At 38.7% G+C, this 18,193-nt stretch overlaps 1 protein-coding gene across 1 annotated transcript in view; it reads right to left on the reverse strand.

Annotated features, from left to right (window-relative positions):
* STK32C (serine/threonine kinase 32C) overlaps nucleotides 1-18,193 on the reverse strand; it is a 214,384-nt gene that overhangs the window by 8,009 nt on the left and 188,182 nt on the right. Inside the window, exons 3-8 of the mRNA XM_063307362.1 lie at nucleotides 14,820-14,971; nucleotides 11,622-11,795; nucleotides 10,120-10,157; nucleotides 5,145-5,234; nucleotides 3,313-3,416; nucleotides 2,035-2,151 (exon numbers count right to left, since the gene is read on the reverse strand). Of these exons, the coding sequence (XP_063163432.1) occupies nucleotides 2,035-2,151; nucleotides 3,313-3,416; nucleotides 5,145-5,234; nucleotides 10,120-10,157; nucleotides 11,622-11,795; nucleotides 14,820-14,971 (675 nt within the window). The remainder of the gene's footprint in view (nucleotides 1-2,034; nucleotides 2,152-3,312; nucleotides 3,417-5,144; nucleotides 5,235-10,119; nucleotides 10,158-11,621; nucleotides 11,796-14,819; nucleotides 14,972-18,193) is intronic.

Consider the following 18,193-nt stretch of genomic DNA (forward strand, 5'->3'; position numbering starts at 1 on the left):
TTCTTGTTGAGTAAATTTCCATAACAAAACCTTTCCTTAAAATCAAACTTTAATTATGCATGGTGTCCATCTGGGACAGATTTATACCAGAGCACTTGATTCTTGTCACTGTTGTATAGTTGCTTTCTTTTTTACAGGATACTCATCTTTTAAAAACACTGAACATTTACAGGCATAAATGGCAATTGCCCTTCTCAACAAAACCCCCAAACCATTACTTAGCCAGACAGATTATATTTAGTGGCTTTAAGGAAAGAGGGAATGTGTTAAAGAATTCTTTATCTAGAGGGTAAAGCTTATCTTGGTTTCTTTATCTTTGCTTTTAAGATACTAACAGTGAGACCTAGTGTACCTCTTTCTAATTAGGGTTCTGGCTCAAAGTAACAGCTAGCCATTGATGTCCTCCTATAGCAGGGGTTCCTAAACTTTTTGCCATCACACCTCCCTTTAGTGTAATCTTAATGTACACACCTCCCCTAAAAATCCAAACATCAAAATGAACACCAATGAACAATGAAAACAATGCAATGAAACTTTGGGCAAGGTGGATTTACTGTAACAATGTTACTAAAAGGTTCTTCACATCTCCCCTGGCCTTTGTCTGCACCTCCCCAAGGGAGGTACACCTCACAGTTTGGGAAACCCTGTCCTATAGGGAGCTTCATTTCATTTCACCATTCTTACCACCCCTATCTCACTTTCCATTTTTCTTTTCCAACAGATATTGAAGAGGGCTGGCAAAGAATTTGAAGGAACATTTTGCAATGGATTTGAAGGGTGCTTTGCCCAGCATGTTGGCACAACGGAAACTCCCCTCACTGAAATGTTCAGATGGCAGTGTCCTCCAGAAGGCTCACCACAACTGCTTTGGGATCTTCCCAGACACGCCCAACTGGGACTGCTGAAGAGGGGACTGTGCAGGCAGAAACAATCTGGGACACCCCCAAAACAGCTGGATGAGGAGAGAGGAGCTTTGCTCATGCCAACAGACTCTGCAAATCACCCCTCTGCACAAACCTAGTATTCAGTATTCCATGGCCACTAAGCATGCTCAGTTCCCAATGGGCTGAATTTGGATGCTCTTGTTTCTCACTTCTGTTTTTTAAAGCTTGTTTGTACATTTGCCAGCCTTTCCTCAAGCATGGTGATAACTTCCCCTTGCTTCTCAAAAACCCCATGGTGGAGCCAGTCCTGGCAATAATCACCACCTAAGTTCACTATCAGTGGGAATTATAAATTTATCACACTAACAGACTTCCAGAGATTGACACTTCACTCTCAAGTGATACCAATCATTAGCGCAATTAGCTAATGTTTCATACACAGGAGGCAATTGCTTTTATAAAGAAATCTGGCACATTCAGTTTGATACACAGACTAACCTTGATTATTCACAGTTTGAACTTTCATGGAGGGCTGTTACCATCCAAACACAATTACAGCCTCCTACAGACATTCCCCAACACGGGAATGCCAGAGGAAGGAGGAATTGGGTTGCGAGACACATCCCACCCATTTCACACATTTTTGTCTTTTGAATGCCTATAGGGGGTATCACAATCTGAAAAGATAATATGAAAATAAGTCCTCATTAATCAAGCAACAAGAAAACCCCATGAAAAGTATTGCTGGCAATTTAAAGTATAGCCAGTGTGTACCTTTAACAATAACAGTAAATGACTGATTAGCTGCCACATTACCTCTAAAGAAAATATCTTTTCCTCACTGACAATGCGCATTTACATTTAGCCCAGTGAGAATGACAAGTATGTGGAGCTGGAAAGCATTTGAAGGACAGGAGCCATTATCTGTGGTGCAAAACACATGCTCTCTACTTCGGTGCTTAGGACTGCAGCATGGCTTCCTGACACTGTTCTGGGAACAATGAAGTAATGTGCTGGAGGCAACTGTTGTTACACAGGCACATGTAGTATGTTGGCAAGTTAGAGGGAGCACATATTTTGGGATCAAAGCCCATATTTGTGCAGTGATAATGAATCATTGCAATCCTTACTGAAGCATCAATGATTTTACCTTTCTTAATAATGCCACCATGTCTTTTGACCAAGCTGTTGTGTACTGAACGCTCACAGTGCTGAACAGCTGAACTAACGATTCCACTGGGCTATTGGAGTGGATGTCATAAGGCCTCTGAAGGGAAAAAAAAAGATGAATAAATGGAAATACATGAGAACTCCACATTTATTTATGAAAACCATCATCATGCTTTGGTCACCTTGCATTTTGACTATTACAATGTATATGGGGCTACCTGGAAGGCCCTTTAGAAGCTGCAGTGGCATAGCATTTATGGGCATGCCACCATATGCCCATATACAGTGGTATCCTTTGTGAGCTGCACCGGGTGGCCAGCAGGCTCCTCTGTGCAGTTCAAGATGCTGGTTATCACCTATAAAGCCCAGTATGGCATCGGGCCTGGTTACCTGAAAGACCATCTGTCTCCCATAGTTACTCTCTGTCCCAGATGATTGGGCAGAATCAGCACGTTCCAGATTCCATTGACTAAACAGTGTCACCCGAAGAGATCCATTAAGTTGTAGTGCCTGCCCTCTGGAACACCATCCATCTGAGATGGGTACAGCCCCCACCCTGGCCTTATTTAAAGAGTCCTTAAAACCTGGCTGTTCCTCTAGGCTCTGGACTAGAGTGTGTGATCCTTTGTGTGATGACTGGTTTTCGTTTTATTTCATTTTATATTGTTTTGTCTCAAATTGTTTAGTATTGTACACTGCCCAGAACCATGATGGAATTGGGCAGCAGATGGATAGATAGATACAGATAGACAGAAAGACAGATAGATGCAGCCTAGTTTAAAAGAGTTATTTTTTGCAACTCCAAGGTGGACCATTTATGGCCGAGACGACTTGATGTAAGAACTGGTACTGTCTCACATAAACTGTTGGTATCTGACAAACAAGAAGTGTTCTTAATTAGAAATAAGAATAATTGTAGTAGAATACTATATGAACTCTGAAAACTCCCCCTAGAGATCAGCTTTAGCATAGGTCATTCCAGGAATAGAACTACACATTAACTGGAATAATATGAAACTTCCAACAGCTGAGGAACATTAGATGCTGTTCTGTATTTACACTCATCTACAGAAAGTTGCAATTTCTTGTTCAGCTGTCTTGTTTGTTATACTTTGTAACTGCTTTCTTCAATAAGGCCTTTTAACTTCTACCTCATTTGTATATTCATTGCCTTGGAATCCATGAACCTACTGCCCACATTTTGACGTGGCAAAGCAACTTCCAAAGCATATTTAAAAATAAAGAATATGTCAGGCACCCATCCACGGAGAAGCTCATATGCTATCACTCCCAGCGACCACCAATCAACTTCAAAGGAGTACCCCGTTCCACCATTCAGAAAGGAATGGAAGATCTCTGGAGCTGAAAAGGAAAACAGGGACATGATTTAATGCCTACATCATATTTAGTTTCTGTAAAACTGCTGCTGTAGTTTTTGCATATTCCCATAGATGTAAAACCAGATGTTCAAATGACTTCAATGGGGCTTAATCACAGGTAAATAAGATACAAGATCTTCTAGCCTGTAACTGGGTATGTTGGCTTAAGATGATAGGAATGAGAATCACACGGTGACCTCATATAGAGGACTAAATATTGGGGAAGACAATAACCAAGCCAGCTGAGAGTAGTATAACTGAAGTTCAGAACCTCTGGAGGATTTCAGATTGGGAATAGGCACTTGTATAGTTACATAAAGCAAAGATCTGGAAGTGGATTACTAATACAATTCCCCCTCCCTGTACCGTGCATTTTTCTAGGATAAAGTGAGACTGTTTACAGGACCACAAAGGTGGCCTGAATGGACCATGTGCTTAACCTCGGAGATCATGTGATCTATAGCTGCCCTCTGCCATAAGCAGCCAATGTCAATGGAGGACCGAGGGGCAAAAATGTTCAATTAATGAAATAGAAAATCAGAGCATTCTTAAGCTTAATTCATCTCTTTAGGAGAAGTAAACATGAATAGGTTTAAACTGGATGAAAACTATTTGATGGCCAGAGGAAAATAACCAAACTTTGGGGGGGATTATTATAGGCTAAATATTATTTAAAGTGAAAAAAAATAATATTATACATGTTCAACATGTGGTATAATATACACACACACGTGTGCACACACAAACACACACCCCAGAGTAAACGTGATAGAATCCCAAAATATGAACCAGGTTAGCAGGAAAATGTTTATTTCATTTGGATTGAATGGGAAAACCATAATTTTGGGTCTAAGGATAGGAAACATGTGACTTCTCAAAGAATAGCCACCTATTTCTAACCCATCAACTTCTAACCCTGTTAGAGGTTTAGCCTTCTTGATAGGTAGATTTGCACGAGACCAGTCAGATTTACTTATTATGCAGACCTTGAATCAGACTAAAAACAGAGTTTAGTCTACTTTCCTTTGCTGGGTATATTAGGAGATGTGGGGGGGGTTTCATACTAAAGATGCTTCCCGATCGTGGGCTCCTAGTACTATGAATGGAAAAAGTCTGTCTATTACGTTTTTGACTCTTTAATGGATTCTGCGTAGAAGAAAAACAATGGAAAAAGTGGAGGATTACAAACGAAAGACGTGACTGCACAACAAAAGCCTTCTCTGGAAATGCCACTCAGATAATTAATGATCCTTTTAATTAGTTTGTTACAGGGACAGAACATTTTTGTTTCTTGTTTTTCATCTCACAGTGAGCTTTTAAACCATTTGTAAATCATCTTGTCACAGTCAGTTCTAATCACGGCATTCCAAGGACCACCCTAACGTTATACCCAAGGAATCTGATCCGCCAGCCCATTATGAATATGCAGACAAACGGTATCTGTCCTAACAACCAGGAAACACACTGAGACAAGGAACTGGTCTCTAATATTTATTGCTAGTACTTAACAGGAATCCTAACAAACTGAAGAAGCATGGGAAAACCCAGACATATAACCCCCAAGGGTTAAGGCGGTCCCGATCTGTGTCTCTTTGAATGGCTGAACAATTCCTCAGTGCTACGCATGCGCTTGACAGTCTGGATGGGAGCCCCCTGCTGGCCATCCTTACTCATGACAGTATCATTAAATAACTGAAAAGTGTTTACTTACCCATATAGGGCTTAGTTCCAGCAAGAGCAGTCGCTCTTTCACCATCTCTGATAATTGTCGCAATATTAAAATCTGTTAGATGGGCATGGCCTTAAACAGAACACAACGTGACATTTAGGCACAAAAATCCTGTGGTGCTAATTTATTCTAAAATATATGATTTAAGGCAACGCTGGTAATGTGGAATCTATGAACTGACATAAAAACTGAATCTACCCTTACGAATGTGAACCGTGGGGCATCATCAGAGTCCCATAGTTGTAAAATTCTCACTGCTGGGTTAAAAAAAAAAGAAACACACACCACTCCAGTGCACCATTCTCAGGCGTTTTCTGGAGCCAGCAAGCACTTCGCTAAATCTCTGCTTTCCTTTAAAGAAGGGAGATTGTCCATGAATATGGCTTGGGTTTTGCTGTTGCCTGATATTGGATGTAGAAATCAGCATGCTGAAAGTAACGGCTTCTAATCCTCATGCACCCAGAAAAAGACACACAATGAATGGAATCATTGGGAGAACAAAACTTGCGTAGGCTTTCGAGGATTGAGGGTAAGGTTTTCTAGACTTCTACTCTTACAGGCTACCCACTCCAATTATCCTTAATGTTTCCATGTTCCATTGCACCTATTACGGTAAGCATGCGTACAGATACAACCAAAAGCATTGGTACTCCTCCACTTTGTCCCAAAGAATCCCAATTTACCATGAAATAAGCTGAAACTGACACCAGTAAATGGCAACCGCCATTTTTTATTCCACAGCCCACAGAGCAGACATTTTGTTTTTGATGTATGACTAATTAAATAGTCTGCCTGAGAGATCGCTAAAATCCAATAATGTCCTTTAACTTCTAACGGGTATCAATAATTATGTCCATGCCATTTTCCTTTGTGTTACTATTTACAGCAAGAATTTGTTGTCATATGGAGGGGTACCAATACTTTTGGCTGCATATGTAAATAAACTATTCTCTAAATGTAGTATAGGACTTCAGTATAACATGATTAAATTCACTGATTATAGTTGGCTGAAATTATCTAAATATCTGTAGATGAAAATATGCAAGTATAAGCAGTCTATTATTTGTATTGTTAACCTTGATAGAACATTTATAGTTTCTTAAAAGAGAATATAGCTCTTGCAGAAGATGACAACAGATAAAAAGCTATAGCTGAATGGTACAGCATGTGCTTTGTACCCAAAGGGTTCTAGGTTCAATTTCTGGAATCTCCAAGTAGGGATGGAAGCTTCCTTGCCTGAACCGTTGGAGAACAGTTGATAGTATTAAAGAAGGTGGACCCAGGATCTGGGTCAATATAAAGGAAGTTGTGATATTATTGTGAGAAATAAAGAGCAATATACAGCAAATATATCTTACTTGATACCATTTTTGAAATATCATATTCTAACCCACAGATGGATTTTTAGAAAGCACACCAATCAATTTCGGTTAAATGATCTGAAGTTTAAGTATACCACCAGGAAAACTAATGTATCAGTGAAACAACCCATTTATCTCTCTCTTTAGGGAGTATCTAGTTTCAGTAAGAGTTCTACATTACCTAAGCTTATGGACATAATTTTCAGAATAATCAAGGTGATGCTAAAGAAGGTGCCATTGTAAAAGACAATTGTACTATAATATATGATACAAAAGATTTTGTTCTAATGGGCCAACATATCAGTTTGGATTTTGAATGACTCATAATACTTCTTTTTTTAAAAAAATGCTGTTGTAGATCAGCAAGCTCTTTCACACACATCATATTCTCCTCTATGATTACTAAAGGGTAAGCTGGCAGTGTCTCTCCTGTTACTCAGAATAGAAAAACATGTTGCAGGATCAGCAAAATCAGAACTTATTTGAATCTCTTTCTGATCGATGCACTAAAGTGTAAACTGTGAAACTTTAAATATATCTTGGATTACATATGAATATACACAGGATAAAAGCTTTCCCAGCCAACCAATAAGTATTCCTTCCTGTTGTGTGAAAAGCTGTTTGATAAGCTTTTTAAAGGATTCATTGGGAAATACACTATTGTCAGGGCTGGAAAAGAGCGGAACACATCAGGGGATGCATAGAGAAAACTTCTGGCAGTTGATTGCAAACCATCGGAATTCCACCTTATGAATATCTTTCATTCAAAAGCTCCATCTGACACGAAATGGGTTTCTCTGTTGAGCTCTTAAGGAAGTGTTTCATTACAGAGAGAATGAAGATAACATTTCACATGACATGGATACCAATCCTTTTAAAATGTGGAACTGCATGAAAAATAGGGAAGTAATTTAAAGCAAGCAATGGCATTGGGGGTGGGGGGATCAGAGCTACCAGATCTAGGCTGCCATCATATGAATGACCACTAGATGGCAGCAAAGAATCACAGGCTTCTGCACCTCATAGCTGCCATCTAGTGGTTGCCTGGATTTTTGCAGCTTAGATCTGGGGCAATTGAACCCTCTCCAATTGCCCAGGCACACTGTATAACACATGAATGAACAACACTGCATCTGAAATAGGGGGAGGTCTGCTTCGGTTGAAGATGGAGATCCTTGCTGTAATCTGCACTCCAGGACAGGAAAGCTACGTATTGCCTACATAACGGATTTTAAAAAACACTCATCAACTCTGTGTTAAATATATGACCTTACTATGAGAAGTGGATTTCAAGCTACACTATTCTAGAGGTGACTGCTATCAGATTGTGTGTGTTAAGAACCACATCTCACTTATGCTACAATTAGGCCCGCTACATCATCTTTCTTAAGCTGCCTGCAGCAGATCAGCAACTACTAATGCTTTCACACCAAGATAAAAATGCGAGTCTGAAATCAATCTCTCTCCTTTCCTCTGGGCTGTTTTATTTCTCCTGCATGTGGATTTCTAGCATTTGGGATTCATGAGCCAAGGCCAGATAAAACAAATAGGCACATTAACTCTTTACATCCTTTGCCTAGTTTATTTTTATATACACCGCAGGCAGGGCTGGTTAAAGATTCAGGGGCTGTTTTGCAAGATAGTCTTGGTAGGCCTGAATCCTCAGTACTCTTGCCTGCTCATCTCCTCCTCTTGGGATGAATTCCCATTGCCAATCAAAGGGAAACAGCAGATATGTGGAGGAAACAACTCCTTCCTTTTACACCTTCACTTTGCTGCTTGCTTTCTGCTTTTTACCTCTAAGTAGAAGGCTATATACACCTCAGCAGGTATCTGAAACTGCTGGCTCCTGAGGTATGTCTTTGGCAGCATGCCATCAGAGCACTGCAGGCACATTGGAACATGGCTCATAGACACCTGGCGATTTGTCCTGGCCTGCAGCAAAGGGCAGATATTTGGCTAAGGAGTTAGGCAGGAAGCATTAAAATAAATACGCAACTACAGGCTTCCATCTGAATAGTCAGATCCAGGGAGAGGAGAGAGAGAATGCAGTTCATGAGGACTGCACATTTCAACTCTCCCTAACTAGCCTTCAATGATCATGTGGTAAAGACTGATACCCATGCAATTCCACAGAGGGAAGAGACATACAGTATTTCTCTCGAAGTAAATGGGGAAACCATGGTTCCTGTGGGGTTTCATCTCTGCATCGCTGGAAGTGCCATACCGCAGGTCAGAAAATGGATTCAGTGAGTCATTGTCTATGCTAATTCAACAGCAAGTCTCCTCAGAGTGTCAGACAAGAATATTTTCTCTAGCCTGGTCTGGAGATGCCAGCACCCGAACCTGTGCTCTTCTAAGTCTAAAGCATATGGTGTATTACTGAGTTATAATCCTTGCTGGACCTAAAGGCCAGCAAACTTCTGGTATCTTTCTTCAAACCCAACCATTGTCTTGATTCTGCCATCATAGGCATGCAAACAGATTACAAGGTATCTATACTAACAAAGGATAAAGAAGACCCTAAAAATATTGGATGAGCAACTTGTAGCCTGCAAGTGATATTCTGCTACAATTTTTGTGGCCCACAGAATGGCTGGGAGCTCTGCCTGCTTTTCCTTGCAGTGCAGCTGATCAGCCTGGTAGGGAACAGATTGCTGCTTTCAACTGTTACTGGCAGTAAGAAACTACAATTTTCTGAGTAAGGATTTGGGAAGATAGAGAGAAGCCTCATTGCTTTGGTGATCAAGAAAAGCAAAAGAGAGGTAGGTAGGTAGGTAGGTAGGTAGAAGGAGGGAGGGAGGGAGGAAGAGATGATAGATAGATGATAGTTAGATAGATAGATAGATAGATAGATAGATAGATAGATAGATAGATAGATATGATAGATGATAGACGATAGATGATAGAAGGTAGATAGAAGATAGATAGATAGATAGATAGATAGATAGATAGATAGATAGATAGATAGATAGATAGATAGGTAGGTAGGTAGGTAGGTAGGTAGGTAGGTAGGTAGGTAGAGGTAGAGGTAGAGGTAGAGGTAGAGGTAGAGGTAGAGGTAGAGGTAGAGATAGATGGATATAATGGTGCTTTAAGGCTTCTGTTTAAGTTGTTTTTGCAGAAAGTTACACTGGCCAGAATTGTTCTAAAACAAATCGTAGTAGCTACCAATAATGTCTCTTTTCTACCAGTTATTTCTTCCTTACTTTCTTTTTTTTTTCCATTTATAAGCTGCCTCAATCATCAAAGCAAATCTTGGTTATGTACAAGTTATTAAAGCAATAAAACAAGCAAGCAACACACTAAACAAAACAAAAACCTAATATATATAACTATATCAGGGAAGAAAACACCATACATACTAAAGAATAATATCCCAATATAAATGCAGGGGTCACAAATGGCTGTGCCCCAGGGCTTGCTGAGAAAGCCATGATGAAATCAGCTTATTGCAAATCTTACCAACTTGTGTGCATCTCTTACTGCTGCAGAAATTGGAGCCTAATACTACAATATTGAATTAAATGCACAAAATACAAAGCACCCAAAAAAAACCCCACCCATGAAATAAGTCCCATATGCTTTTTCCTTACCCTGTTCATCAAGGAGAATGTTGTCTGGTTTCACATCTCTGAAAAGCAAAAATTATAAAACTTACTCTTGACAGAAAAAGGCAAGTGCACCTTTTGTTTCTCTCTCCACATCAAGCAAATTGCCCTAAGAAGCTATTAAACAGTTTGAGTTTTTCTTATTGTTTCCAAGATTGTAAAAATATTATCTAGCTCTGCTACACAAAAACAGAGGTGTGAAATGTCCATGACCCTCTTAAAGTCATTTCATTTGAATATAATGTATAAAAACATGCTCAGTAAACAAAGACATGTCATAGTCTGAATACAGTTCTTGTCAGATGGAATTGTCTTATGATGAAGATAGTTCCATCTTCAAACTGTATTAAATAGCAGCTGCCATGGGTCTCTAGATGAGAGTTAAATTGGGCTGCAATGCCAGAGTAGGTCAGTTTAATTCATCCATTGGCATCTCTCTGGGAATGCATACGTGCACATGAGGACCTTGTGCTGTTATGGTTAAAATATGGGACTAACATTCAGGAAGATCTAAAGTTCATTCAGTATGAAATTCACTGGATGATTCTGAGCCAGTAACTCACAGATTGTTGTAAACATACAGGGGAGGGATGGAACCATGTATACTACTCGGAGCTCCTTGGACAGCATTTATAGGCACATTTGCAGGTAAAGATTGCAGCTTAAGACAACTGAAGAGGAGGGTAATTTTAATTGGAAAAATATGGTAGGTAAAAAGGAAATTATTCTTTGTAAGTGCCATAGTTGGTGGTGGGAGGAGATGGGCAGTGACAAATTTGACAAATAAATAAACGAATAGTTCTAATCTGAATTTGTGGCTGCTATTTGCTGGAGGAGGAAGAGATTAGATCTCATTAGTTTAATGTTCCCCAACTTGGTGCCCTCTGTATATGTTGGGACTTCAGTTCCTAGAATTTCCAGAAGAATTTGCTAGGAATTCAGGAAGCTGTTCCAACCCATCTGAAAAGCACCAGATTGGTAAAAGCTGATGCCTGAAGCAATTTTGACTCATGGTAACACAGTTTCTCCAGAAATAATGGAGTTTCTCCAGTCTCTCCAGAAATTTTGCCAGAAATAAACAAAACAAAACAAAACTGAGAAACATTTTGTCTGGAACTAGACACAGCAGCCACTAGTCTCAGTTATAATTCTGTGGAAAGAAACTAATCACAAAGAACTGCATCAAAGAGTACGATGGCATGAACATGAAGTTACCTGCATGTTCAGAATTCTATATAACTAAAACATGTGTAGATAAAGATTAGAGGATTAGAGAATTAGATTGTGGTTGTGATTATTCTCTACAGTGAATAGTCATTCCATTCCAGGACTAGAGATTAAGTATTTACTGAAGAAAATTTACTCCAACTATAAGATCAGTTTCAGAGCTGAGATTCCATAGAGCTGTTCTCAGGGAGCTAGAATGAAATAAGTTCATAGAGCTAGACCTGCTCCTCAGAGCTGTCAACAAGAGATTGTAAGGTCACCTGTGTATAATACGCTGACTGCGCAAATAGTCTAAAGCCGATGCCATTTCACAGATATAGAGTTTAACTGTTTCTTCTGTAAACTGAACATTTTGTTGAAGATGATAACGTAAGTCACCACCCAAGAGCAGATCCACCACCATGAACATGTCTTCTTCATCTTGGAAGGAGTACCTGCAGAAAAATGAGGGAACAGGGAATTCCATTATATTTTCAAAGGCAATATTATTTTGCCATATACTAGCTCTCCTTGCCACTTATCCATGTGCTTGAATAATAATAATGCGTCTATATATCTAAATATATATCTTTCAACTTCTTTCATTTGTCCCAGTTCTTTTGAACCCCTGTATTTATATATTTTGGGGTGTCATTTTGTTTTAATGCTTATTACTGTTAGCTGTCCGCTGTTCTAGCAGAGAGCAGCTGTCATAGTTAATTTTAACTTGTTCATATAATCCTGCTTCTATATCTGGCTGGATCACATGACTTCTATAATATGATCATTACACAGTAATTTTTTCCAGGCATAATCAATAATGTACTGGAATATCAAGCAGCCTGTCTCATTTCATTATCAAAGGAAAACCAGTGCCATCAGTGTGAATGACTCATTGGCAAGATGTCGTTAGCCTGAGCTGCCTGGAATCTTTTTAATACAGAAATTCTGGGACCTCATCAGCGGGACATGTTTGTTTTATCTGCCAGTGTTGAGTGAAAAAATGGTTAAAAGGGTGATCAAATAGGACAGAGAATTATCTTCTTATAAGAATATCTAGATGATACAATTCATTTAGAAACTTGAGTTAGAAACATCAACTTCTCTTTATCACCCCCAATAAATGGAAGGTATATTTTACCTGGGTCTTTGTAAAAGGCACATAACATAGTTACTCCTTTACATTTCTTCATTTGTAATAGGGTTAAGAAATAAAACATGATCCTTCTAGATCAGTGTTTCTGAATCGTGGGAACTTTAAGATGTGTGGACTTCAACTCCCAGAATTCTCCAGCCAGCCATGCTGGCTGGAGAATTCTGGGAGTTGAAGTCCACACATCTTAAAGTTCTCAAGGTTCAGAAACTTTGTTTTAGATGGTGCCCACAGAACCCACCAAATTATATTTATAAAGACTGAAAACTCCACAAAACACCAAATCTTATCAGAATTCAATGTTGCCTCATGAGCACTCATGAAAATTCAGATGAGAGTGCAAGATCCCAGGGATGAAAATACTGAAAACTTACCAAAAATGTTTATGAGATTTGGTACATTTTTAAAATTATTTATTGTTAAATGCCATTTATAAGCTCACTTGGTAGTGCCTGTCTCTTGAAAAAAATGCCAGTGCCTGAATTACCCATACAGAAAGCTATGGGAAGAATGGGTATTTACATGGCAAAGTGTTGTACCCAAAAAACAAAACAGGACAACCAGAAGGATCAAGAGGTTTGAGCAATTCCCCTATGAGAGAACATTGCTATTTAGTGTCTTTTCAGCTTAGAGTAAAGAGGGGATACAAATACACACATTATTGGTATACAAAACTATGCATGCTGTGGATAAAGTGATAACAGAGAAATTTGTTCCTTCTCATAATACCAAAAGCTTTTTGGGGGGGAGGGGAATCTTCACATATCAGGGTTAACTTGCAGAATTTATTATCACATGAAGACGTGATAGTCCCCAATTTGAACAGCTTTGAAAGGAAGTCACACAACTGCGTAAGAGATAAAGCTAAGTAGCTAGTACTTAGCCTAGGTATGCCTTATTTCCAAGACTGGAGCTGTGCACATTCAACAGTAACTTTCTGGAGAAAATGAAACAGAAGAAACTACTGGAGCCATGTTCTGTTTGTGGTTCCTGGTTGGACAGTTAGAAACAGAATGTTAAATTGGGCCTTTAATTTTGGTCCAGCATACTTTTTCTTACGTTCTTAAAACCACAGAGATGTGTCTTATATATTGATTGTTATGCTAAACCTTCTCCTGTGCAATCAGGGCAAGAGACATCTCCCCACCCCACCCCATCCCTTTACTATGACACAGTGGTTAGGGTAACAAGGGACACCTAGGTTCAAGTTTATCCCCAACCACGAAAGCCCACTAGGTGACTTTGGGCCAGTCACCCCACACATTTGTTATGGGGGGAGGGCGAGGGGAGGAAAGAGTGCTATGTTTGCTCCCTTGAGCCTGGGCAGATCTCACTGAAGTTCCAGCTGAGTTTCTCATACACCAGCATTTTTCAGTAGAGATGTGACTTTTTATCCTAATGGACTGAGAAGTCTATTCCCCAACTTATAGCCTTACTGATGTCACTCCAGTTTATTATTTCTCTAACCCTGTTCCTCACATGAGCTAACTGGTTGGTATGAAAACTGTTAATCTTAAGAAAGACAGTGGAAAGAGAATTGCTACGGATAGCAATGTAATTCAATATAATTCATGCTTCTTTTAAATAATAGTAACAACTTTAGATGAAAAACTAAATAAGCCAAACCAAGACAAATTCTCCTACAATTATGGTAGCCAGCTTTGCTGTGCAATCCTTCCTTAAATTATAAAGACACAGATCCTCTCAGAATTCCATTGTGCGATCCCATCAAATGAAAAAATCCAGCTCAATGTGATCTCCACAGTTAATCAAGTTAGTACTGTATGTTTGTCTTTTCCAATAACCAAAGTTTAGTCTTTACTAAATTTCATCATGTTCTTTATTTATCCCATTTGCCCTATTCTCATTTCTTTTACTTTATACTTCTCTAATTGGTTTCTTTTTCCTGATAAGTGTTCTCCAACTGGTGCCTTCCAAATGTCTTAACCTTCAGCTCTGATAATTCCTAATCTAATAAATACCCAATTCTATAATTGTAGGCACATTTAAAGGAACTATGCTTTATTATATAAACTGTTATCATAAACCAGTTGTATAACTGGGCTCTCCATTTCTATAGATATTCTTCTGAATTCATAGTCTATTAAGACTCTGGGTTTCTATAATGCTAAGTTTTGTTTGCTATGGGCTGTGGACTCTACTATTTTCCTTCATGTATTATGGAATTCTGAAAATCATACCCTATGCACTGCTGACCCAAGACCCTCTTCTGATAAGACTAACATGCTTTCAACTAGATGAATACATTTGGAAAATCAGTGGAATTGAGACACCTTCTTAAAACATGAGTAAAAAAGAGATTCACCAGAGATTCACTAAGAAGACATGCTCAATTTCCTGCAGAATCTCTAGTTCTCTGAACACGTTCCGAACCTCATCTCTTTCAATGCACTGTTGCTTATTCATGTACTTCATGGCATACATCTTCTCTGTATCTCTCTTTTGTACAATGCACACCTAGATATAACACAACAAAAAAAGTTGAATTAGATTTGTATGTTTGTACTTCCTCGTTTATCTACTGTAGTCATCCAGCAACAGTGATGAGCTCCCAGGAAATCATTTAGCAAGCCAAGTCAAGTTCTGCACAGGTTAATTCAGAAACGCAACAACCATTGTAATTGCAAGCAGGGTGCTGAGCACCTGGATCGTGATCATGTTACTGTGGGGATGCTGCGATGGCCAGAACTTTGAGGACCAGTTGTAAATACCACTCGTTCAGCACTGTCATAAGTTTGAATGGTCATTGAACAAGTGGTTTTAAACACAGGCCACCTGTATTCAATTCTGGATAATAGGCATTTGCTATTGATATATCATCTGTAGCAGTGTTTTTCAAACTTGGCAATTTTAAGATCTGTGGACTTCAGCTCCCAGAATTCCCCAGCCAGCATCCTGGCTGGGGAATTCTGGGAGTTGAAATCCACACTTCTTTAAGTTGCCAAGTTTGAAAAACACTGATCTATATGGTCAACCAACTTATCCTAGGATTCCACCCTACCTAATCCTTTTAAGTGGAAGTACTAGTGAAACCTGGGATCTTCTGCAAGCAGTGTACATATTTACCACATTGAATGATGGACTTGGTCCTTAAAGTATTACATTATTGCTTAAAAATGTAAAAGAATGGATTCGTTCAGACAAACTCCATTACTCCTCATCCTACTGCAGGACTGTTAAGATTCATCAAACTGAAATCTCTCACCCATTAGGCAATTATTTATATTAATATCCAAACAATCATAGACAAGACAAGAGGTACCCATTTTGAGCAATTGAACTAATGCTAGCCTCTGCTTATATTATAAAATTAACCCTGTACTGAGACTTGCAAAGCTAGCAGATTCCACCATATTTCCTAAGCAATGTTTTATTTTAGAATATATTTTAGGTCAACTTGGGCCTCCCTTAAGTATTAATGTAATACAACATTACAAGGTAATTATTAGTAAACAATTTGATGAAAGTTCACACCCATCATCTTTTAAGTAGCAGAAAGACTTATCAATCGAAGACTTATGCTTATGAAAGAGTGGGTATATTTAAAAAATAAGTCTGACAGTTATTTCAAGCAAATACTTGATAAGGAAAAGCAAGGTGAATATGACCTTGAGGAAGCATGAGATAGTCATAGTGAAAAGAAAGTTAATCCTATACTATCAAAAATAAGAATCAGAATGAGAAATAAATGTGAAAGGAAGAACAGTAAGCATGAGGATGTGTGGTTATCAACAAACTGCATATAAATATGAAATTACCATGGAGGCATTAGAAATAGAAAAGCAAATGTAACAGATAACTATCCTTAACTAATTGGAAAATCAATTAAGAAAATCAGAGATTGAAACCATGAGAATTATTCAGGGGTAGGTGGGATTGATAAAGAAGGTTGGCCCAATGTATTTTGCAGTAAAAACTTAGAATTCCTAATGATAAAGACAACCCAACTGCTAAACAGTCAGGTTAACTGTATTATTTATACCAACAAACATAACACACATAGGCCACTATTTAGTACAACTCTACCAAAAGGTCTATCAGTGGAGCTCATGCTTTGCAAATGAAAGAATTTATTATCTGCCATCTCTTGTTAGAAAGCTAGCAGGGCTGACAAAGTCATTGCTTTGGAAAATATCTGACAGATGACTTCCAGTGGGGACATGGCAGACTGAACAGCTGTGCCCACAGGCTTAGCAGGTGGAGCTGACCATTTTTTTCAGGCTCAGGCAGGTTTTCCTGAAGCCCAGGAGTGTTGTCTGGATAAAGGAAAACACCTGGAATCACCCCATCTGTCCTCTGGACGGCTGCTTGCAGCCAGAAAATTGCAAACGGAGTTCATGTTCAACTAGTAAGAGCTAGCTGGAAGGCTGGGACATCAGCATTTCCTTAAAGGGACACTAAGACTGGCCACCCCATTTCTAAATCACCAAATTTATATTTTTTTAAAGTATGTATACCCTAAGAGAGGCTTTCTACAGCAAGGAGGAGTGGGTTCTCTTGGTGCTTATCATTATTTCTGAGATTAATTTTTAAAAAATTCTTTAATAATGCTTTCCATCCAAATATTAAGGAGGATTGAGAGTAAATAATTGTCTCCCTGTTATTATTTTTGTACTAAATTTGAAGGTATTAGCATTTTCCTACACATTGAATCAGCTGTTTTGAACTTTCAGTTTTCTGCTTCTACTTTCCCTGGGGAACGGTCTGGGTATCTCATGTTCGCTAATATAAATACATTTAGGAATTCTTTCATACCTTCAACTTTCGCTGGTTAAGCTCCTAGGGGGTGCCATAATCTACTGCTTGAGACATGGAGGATTTTAAACAGACTTTCTCTGACTTCCAACAAGATTTTAAACAGATTCTTTCTGATTCCTACATGCCTGTGCTGACTTTGACTTGATATTACTGATCATCACAGTATTTCCGCCTTACCCCCTTGCATAAGTTTTTATGCAAGGCATTCAGGACATTGTGGAAAATATGAAGTCTAAAATGTGTCATCTGGTTGGGGATGTTCTGGAGGAAAATGAGGAATTTAACAGCGACAGAAATGTCTTTTCTAAGAGTGAGATCGGGACTTCTGTTGAAATGCTGGATGAAGATCAGAAATCCAGTTGAAGAAATTAAAGGAGAGATTGAGTTGCAAGCCACAAGTGAAATTGATCTTCTGGAGGAGTGCCATGGAAAAGAAGAGATTATTATGTATGGGAGGGCTCCTGAAGAGAAGTTGGAGTTTTTGAGGGGGGCAGTTGGGCTCTTTGATTTTCCTAAGAAAAAAGCTCTGTGCGCATTGTGGGGATATGTAAATGCTCTGGTTTATTTTGAAGTGGGATAAAGGTTAAAGAATGTTTACCTGGATTGCTTTTTGGGTTTGGCTGATGTTATTTGTCTTTAAGGATTTGGATTACGATTATTAGGGTAAAAATGCTTTGGTTTTGGGTTTATTAAGAATATTAAAACTGTTGTACTATTAAGTATAATGGCAGATAATTTATGTGCTTTTTAGTTTGATTTTTATTATAGCAGACAGAAATGTATAGAATAACAGTAGGAAGGGAATAATTAGATAAGTGCTATCTTTTGATGGGGGAAATTTGTTTAGGAGGTTCATATTAATTTTTTTTTCTTTATTTCAATATAAGGGAAGGGAGTAACTGTATTTAGTGATTTTTATAA

Source organism: Candoia aspera, chromosome 6 (assembly GCF_035149785.1).
Source record: "Candoia aspera isolate rCanAsp1 chromosome 6, rCanAsp1.hap2, whole genome shotgun sequence".
In the NCBI taxonomy this organism is placed as follows: Eukaryota; Metazoa; Chordata; class Lepidosauria; order Squamata; family Boidae; genus Candoia; species Candoia aspera.